The 8210-nt window shown below is 29.4% G+C and overlaps 2 protein-coding genes across 2 annotated transcripts; both read right to left on the bottom strand.

The window, feature by feature from the left end:
* Positions 1–393: 393 nt before the first annotated feature.
* Positions 394–2097, bottom strand: LOC105460496 (the record flags this gene model as incomplete). The annotated part of the gene is made up of 3 exons (XM_011706949.1): positions 1566–2097; positions 1083–1463; positions 394–592 (listed from the first exon to the last, which is right to left on the bottom strand). Coding segments are annotated over exons 1-3 (942 nt in total), but the record flags the coding sequence as incomplete, so codon positions are not given.
* Positions 2098–5449: 3352 nt separating this feature from the next.
* LOC105460495 (putative odorant receptor 71a) lies at positions 5450–8203 on the bottom strand (the record flags this gene model as incomplete). The annotated part of the gene is made up of 5 exons (XM_011706948.1): positions 5450–5494; positions 5674–5829; positions 6302–6506; positions 6993–7373; positions 7941–8203. Coding segments are annotated over 5 exons (1050 nt in total), but the record flags the coding sequence as incomplete, so codon positions are not given.
* Positions 8204–8210: the final 7 nt, after the last annotated feature.

The raw sequence follows: 8210 nt of genomic DNA, 5'->3' as shown, positions 1-8210 counted from the left end.
GTTGTTATAATTTTTATACGACGATAGAATGATAAGTCTGAGAGCGATTGATCATCTCATCGAATATGGACAAAATAAAATTGATATTTTGTGTACGATGTATTGAATATAATTATAATTAATACACTGCTCAAAAAAATTATAGCAGGAGTGCATTAAATTAAAAATCAACCCATAGTACTTTAAAGTAGAGATTTCAAGCTTTAATTTAGAAAAAAGTTCATCATCATACGATAATTTTTCGCGGAGTTACCGTTAATCAAAGTTGATCAATTTTTGCCAAAACTTTTCTATGTCATAATTTTTTTGAACATTGTATATTACAGTTGTTTTATTTGTTGTAAAGTATTTTTGAGAAATAAATTTCGGAATATAAATAGTGTTATTGATTACCTTGAGCATGACTTGGTTTCCGGACCAGCAATAAATATAAATTTGTACAAACATACAAATTGTATACGCCACCAGCGTTGAAGATTCGTTCGAAATATGCGTCAACATGTAAAGTACAGTTGTGCATAATATCAAGACGCTACTGAAGAATTGTACGAAGAGCACCTGGTTGAATATAACGTTTACCGTTTTGGCGTATCTGAAATGACGTTATGTTAATTCTGTATTTCAAATAATGCAGGTATCGTATTACATATGATTTTTCAATTCGTAAATTATTAAGAGTAAATATCAAGGAAACTCGAATATTTTTACTTTTTATTTAATTCTAAGTAAAATTAGATTTTTCTAAAAACTTAGTTTTTTACAGAAATAAACTCAGTTTGGAAATGTTATTTTTTAAATCATTTTTAGCAGTTATTTGATATCTTCAAATAAATGCGTTATTTTATAATTTCGTGATAAACAATTTTTTTATAATATCTATAATCATGGATATTATTCTATCAATAATTTTTATTATTGTAAGTTGTTGATTATTATGGTTTAATAGTTAATTGCGAATTTGTAGATACAACAGATAAATTCATATATTTAACAAGAATATAAATAATAGAATCATAAAAGCTAGAATACGTTTGTATTAAAGATTAAAAGTAATATTATACATATATCTTTCTGTGACTAACTTGTAAATGCTGAGATGATGACGTATATATTTCGATATCATTATTTTATCTTCATTTGATGATACAAGTGAATGCTCTGTATACTTAGTTGTTTTATTAGTTACCAGTTTGTGTAGACGATCTTCAAAAATTTCAAGCTGGGCGCACGTTTGTAAAAATAATCCGAAAACTAGAGTTTCCGTGCCAACATTTATGATAGTGGCGAATATTACAGCTATGATCTGGTGAATGGATATAATCCAGAACACTAGAGGTATGTTATAATCATATGGTACCCATGCTCTATAGGGTAATTGACCCTGTATAACATTTTGCACTGATCTTATTGTTCCACCCATAAGAGAAGCCATTGCCAAAAGAAAATATTTTATAGACCATGATCTGCAAATGTAGAAAATGTAGAAAATTGGGATTCTACTCTGTAAACTTTCATCTTCCATTTTTATAACAAATAAAATCCGTTCGTATATTATATATATCGACCTTATAAACTCATCAAATTTCGTTTGTATCATCTTCTCATCCCCATTTTGAGGTTTACAAGGTGCCGTCAACAAATCTTGTATCAAATTACTGATAGCATCCCGGCGTATCACAACGAGAGTGGCTTTGCATGTGACAGTAACGATACTCGCAAATATTAAGGAATTTGTTGTAAAATCATCGATATTATCGATCACAAGCAGGATATCCATAAATTGACTTAACACCAAAAAGTATTCCAAGAATAATACAACACTTGTAAATATGTTATACAGTAGCTTGGCACCATTCGATAACCATTCAACAGGCCGCCATATGCCAGCGAAGGTATATATTAAAAAATTGAAAGATAGTATTTGCATGATTACAAATAACTTGTACACGAAATTATAATACTTTCCTACCTGTATCTACAATATTTAGAAAAATATTTCGAAGACACTACCAAATCTTCTCTAGTACATTGAGTAATTGTTGCGAATTAGATGTGTGAGCAGTGTGATGATCTTTTAAGAGAAATCCAAGTTTAATATCGAACATTGATACACTAAAAAATATTAAATTAAAAAACAAAAAGTGATTCAAGCTCCGATAATTAAAATTTAAAATTAATAATAGTATAGGACAATTAAGGAGCCAAGCTGGATATTCGTGCTAATAAATTATATTAATCAAAAATAATTACATACGGTAATTTATTATAACTAAACGATCGTTTCGGCTTGGCATCAAGTACTCTTCAGTGGTCTTTTACTATTAAATTATTAAATTATCGCATAACCACCACCGAGTAAAGATCATTATCGTTTCCTTCGGATCTTGGTACATTTTTGACTTAATCTCCATCCTACCATTATTTCCAAGTATGGCAAGGTTTAAGAATGTAATGAAAATTCATGGATTAAAGTGATACACGACAAAGAATCCTCACCGTTCTCGACAGTTGTAATGGAAACAATTTCATTGGACTAATACAATAAATCTAATTAAGGAACATCGACGACCTTAACTATCATTTTATGTAACCGACGAATATGACACACGCTTTTAATAATTTATAAAAGACCACTGAGGAGAGCTTGATGTCAAGCCGAAACGATCGTTTGGTTGTAAATTACCGCATGTATAATCATTTTTGATTAATATAATTTATTAGCACGAATATCCAGCTTGATTTCTTGTCCTATATTATTATTAATTTTAAATACCAAAATATCTAAATTTACTAAAAATTTTTCAGTAAATATGTATGGAAAATACCGTGTAAGATATTATGAGATGGATAGATTTCACGTGTACATTTTACGGTATTCGCATCTCATATACTTAACATCGATTTCGATCCTTTGTCTGTGCGATAAGTTTTATTCTTGATAAAAAAAGAAGAGCTACTTAGAGTCGGAACGCAAATATGTTGCATAAATATTAATGTCATTAATAACTGTTGCGCGTGGATAACACGAATTTAAAAATAGCTAAATTATCGTACAACATACAGACAACATTAAAAGTTTTGATACGTTCTGAATTAATTTTCTCAGTGGCAAATGAAATTATTAAAAGATTTATTCACCAACGAAAGAATAAATATAAGTATTTCGTATTCCAGAAAAAGAGAGAGAGTAGAGAACGCCAATGATATGTATTATATAATTGGTGAATGAAAAACTTAAGTCTGACAATATAAATGATTCTTTGAAGCAAAATCAGATGAAATTTTAAGTGATAAATCTATTTAGCACTCTCTCTCTCAAATAAGCGCGATCCAACAGCACTGTAACTTGCTTTGTAAGTTCAAGTCATGATTCTATCAAATATAAAAGTCTCATTACGAACAAGGTCGTTTTCTGTACTTATTACAGCATATATTATTTAGTTGTTCTTATAATCGTCCGTATCGGAACAATCACTAGCGACAGAAATATTTGTGAAGCAACAACTATATGTTCTGATTACAATTTTCCTTTTTTTTCTCTTATTGTAAATTTTTATCGAAAAATTTTTTCGTTCCATCAATTTTGTTTTTTTAAGGTATGTATGTATGTATGTACGTGATACTGAAATGATAGTCGAACTCCAAAATACCGTTGTTTTACCGATGCTGTTTGTGCATATGTGTGCGATATTAATATAGTAGTGCGTAAATGTTTATACTGATATGTTGATTACAACTACATTTGATATCGCACGCATATATATACAATAATATTTTCAAATCGTTCTCTTATATTAAAGAACCTAGGCTCATCAGTAAAGCACAGTACTATTCTTTCGTGTAATTTTTACACTGGCAACTACTTCTTTCATACGTACAAAGTCTGAAACTTTTATACGCAGCACATGTTGTCGCAAGTCGACTGCAGAAGTTGATATAATTTTTTAATTTTCTTTCGTTTTTTGTATCGAAATGTATAAGTATAGCCGTTGTATGTTATTGTCAACTTGCGTACTTTAATTCTTGAAAGGGATTTATAATTCTGTGAAATCAATGAAAAGAACGAATAATTTGAAAATAATCACGTTCCTGCATCAGTAAACCAGACCTACGTTCAACATGCAGAACGCATATAACGTTATCGCATAAATTGAGAATCAAACAATATTACTTGACTGTAATATATAACGTAATGTGTAATATATGTCAAAGCAGATGAGAAAGACTGCATGTATAACATTCGTCGCGTATTTTTTTTCAAAATGTCGTTTCTCACATTTTTTACAATGCAATAGCATTAACTCTATGTGTTACTACTATGAGTTGAGAGACTCAAGCAGATCGAAAAATAATTTTTTCCATTATACAAAAATTCTTGTCTTAAAAAGAATGTACAACTTCTTTCCTATTTATGGCTCCAAAATAAAATTTATGTAATTTGCTTAAACTGCAGACTTTGGCATTTTGATTAAAAAGAAGAGACAATAAGATATTAATTAAAGTTTGCCTGAAATATGAATAGATAAAGGTTTATCTAGATTTTTCACAGAGCCATATACGTATAATAATAACGACGTAGACAAAAATAATAGGTAGTAACCTAGAGTTAATAGACACTGCAAATAGATGACTGTAACTTATTTCACTATATCGTAGAGAGATAATTAAATTCCAACTAAATGTGTAATCGAACACGTCTCACAGTCGACTATACACTGTTTTCTTGCTTCAACTTCTTAACCCTAGTACCATTAATTGCGTTCATTAGCCTGCATTTATTAATCATTCATTAACCAGCATGAAGTCGCGCGTTCATTAATTACGATGCACGTTGTTTTCCACTTCGTTGTGAATGCTATAATTATAAATATCCTCTTACTTACAGGGGACTGGTGTCTTTTACGGTCTTTTACACATATTGTCATATTCCCATCGAATGAAATATTTGTATGCTTTTTCATATCATTAGCAGGCAATTTAACGGAAGATCATATTTCCTGCGTATGACAAAGTCTTATTTTATTGCATAAGAACATATGACAACGAGAGAGAGAGAGAGAGAGAGAGAGAGAGAGAGAGAGAGAGAGAGAGAGAGACGACATTCTAAATATTTTCCAAGTTAATCGCACATTTGTTCTCCAAGTATGATGAATGAGTTGGAAGACTGGATTATTTGTGATAACCCCGCAAAAAAATAGCGCAGGTAACGTATAAAAAGTATTTACATTTTTCAATATTCAATTAAAACGCTTGATTCAAAATGATTTTTGCTTGTATGTTAAGATATAATATGTATTAGATTGTGTTACATTTATTGTTATATGTAGGGAATTAATAGGAAATAAGGCCGAAGTAAAAATGTGTGTAAACAAAAGTTATAAGATTCAGAGTCGCTAATTTATCAAAACTACATCATTATGTGCTTAAAGATATTTCAGTTTTTTATATTTTACTGTTGTAACACGTTAAATGCCGAGTATGACGTTTTTAAGATCTGAAAGAAAAATTAGAAAAATTTTAATATACAGAAGATTATGAACTTATGCAAGATTCCAACGTATTTTCGCGCGTTCGTATAGCGTATCTATAATATCACAAATAACGTACTTTCTTTTATATCTGTACTTGTATATGAAATACTTATATTGATATCAAAGTAACAACGATACTAACACTGGTATAAGATTGAAGAGATAAAGTTATCAAGAAACTGCTAGTGAACTTTATAGGAACTGTACTACGTATCATAATCATCAGCAATCCTTTTTTTTCGTTGATTGATAATAATGGCCAATCCATACGATATATTGTGTCTGCTATACTCATACTCTATTAACGTGACATAAAAATAAAGTTATTATTACATAATGATATATCGAATAATTTTGATATTATTGGTTTTACACAGCTGCACGCGTACGCATATTTATATTTATTTAATTTTATTGCGCACGAATAAGAGGATACAGTGTTAGCAAACTATGATATAATTAATAAAATTAACGCAAATGGCGTGGCATCAGCTTAACAGCTGTTGTGAAGCCTTTCAGATCAGCTAATCATAAAATACGTAACATGGCGAATAATTGAATACGGACATATTATAACATTAACACAAAATGATAGTATCGCAGTTAATATTAATGCAGATCAACATATTAAACACGAAGAAACATAAATGGAAACACATATATACGCGCAAATACAGCGGCACGGACAATGCAACGAGCATACTATAAAGGAAAGAGGAAGATGCTTTTATGAAGGGTAGAATTTTGAAGTATTTTGCAGCATGAATTACCTTAAGTATTACTTCGTTTCCGGACCAGCAGTAAACGAAAATTTGTGCAAACATGCAAATGGTGTATACTAATAGAGACGCAGTTGCAGACAGTTCTCTAATATGCATTGATAAGTAATACACACTTGTACATAATACCAATATGCTACCAAAGAATTGAACGAAGAGCACCTGGTTGAATATAACGTTTACCCTTTTGGCATATCTGTAATGATTTCATGTTAGTTTAGACTTGCATTGCATATAAATAGAACAATTAGTACTTTGATGTATAATTTTATAATATAATTCTTATAATTTGAAAAATTGTATAAAAATTTTAGAGCATGTTATTTAAAACTCAAACTAGGATGGTTCTAAGCATCTGCTTGTACTTAAATTTAATTTTTATTATCCTGTACAATTTATCACGAAATCTATCTATATAATTAAATCGCCTTGAAAACACTTTGTTTTTAAGCTCATAATAATGGCTATTAATTCCAAATAACGTCAATTATATTATCTCTTATTTTTAAACAACTTTTCGTCATTAACATCAATAATTCGCTTATTGTTATAAATAATAGCAGCTTTTAGATATGACAAATATATTGTGTACTGCAGCACGCATACACATATATGTATATAGGTATAGGTATAAAGAAAATATTGAAATGTGTGCATAAAAACAGATTCTTACGTGTCTTACTTGTAAATACTAAGATGATGATGTATGTATTCCGATATCCCTATTTTGTCTTTATTTGACGAAGAGAATGTGTGTCCCAAATATTTAACTGTTTTATTAATTATGAATTTGTGAAGACGATTTTCGAAAATTTCAAGCTGAGCACACGTTTGTATAAACAATCCGAAGACTAGAGTTTCTGTGCCCACATTTATAATAGCGGCAAAAATTAAAGTTATAATTTGATGAATAGATACAGTCCAGAATATCAGAGGTATATTGTAATCCCATGGCAGCCATATTCGATAAGGTAAATGACCATGCATAACATTTAGTACTGATCCTAGAGTGAGACCTGTAATAGAGCTCGTTGCTAAAAGTGAGTATTTTATCGAGCATGATCTGCAAAAGTAGAATCAAGATTTATTTTTACATTTACCTTTATTACCATTGTTTAATACTTTTAAGTCACACAAAATTTATAATTTTAAGATTTAAATACTATTCTATATATATGTTGTGTGTACTTGATAATATAAAATGATATATAAACATCTTTTTCAACAGAAAGACGTTTATTAATTAGACTGAATATTTTAAAAAATTACTGCATTTTAATATAGAAATGATAATATATGATTAATAAAATTTAATAAGAGGTAATGAGCTCATAATTTATGTTAAAGAAACATCAGCAGTAATATCAACAGTAATATCAACAACCAATACTGATAAAATTCAAATGATTTAAAAATAATACGTTCTAATTTAGAAATAGTACGAGCCTATTAAGTACAGCATTGCTTAAATATTTTTAAAAAATATTAATTAATATTTCCAACTATAACTAGAATATTGCAATATTGTAACATTTTTGCAATATAGCTGAAATGTTATTATATTACCGCAACATTGCCGTTATAATCTGTCTTTCTGGATTGAGATGTTTTAATAAAGATATAGATTCACCTGATAAATTTATCAAATTTTGTTTGTATGGCTACTTCGTCCTTATCTCGAGGTTTATACGGTGCTTTCAACAATATTTGCATCAAGTTGATGATCGCATTTCGACGCATTACAACAACAGTCGCTTTACAACAAACGGCAACAATAGTGAAAAACATTAGAGTATTAGTGACAAAATCATTGATATTATTAACAACGAAAATAATATCCATAAATTGAGTTAACACCAAAAAGTATTCCGAAGATATTATAATAAAGGTAAATACATTA

The sequence above is a fragment of the Wasmannia auropunctata genome, unplaced genomic scaffold (genome assembly GCF_000956235.1).
Source record: "Wasmannia auropunctata unplaced genomic scaffold, wasmannia.A_1.0 LD320782.1, whole genome shotgun sequence".
In the NCBI taxonomy this organism is placed as follows: domain Eukaryota; kingdom Metazoa; phylum Arthropoda; class Insecta; order Hymenoptera; family Formicidae; genus Wasmannia; species Wasmannia auropunctata.
The sequence above is the reverse complement of the archived record's forward strand: the minus strand, read 5'-3'. Positions and strand labels throughout refer to the sequence as shown.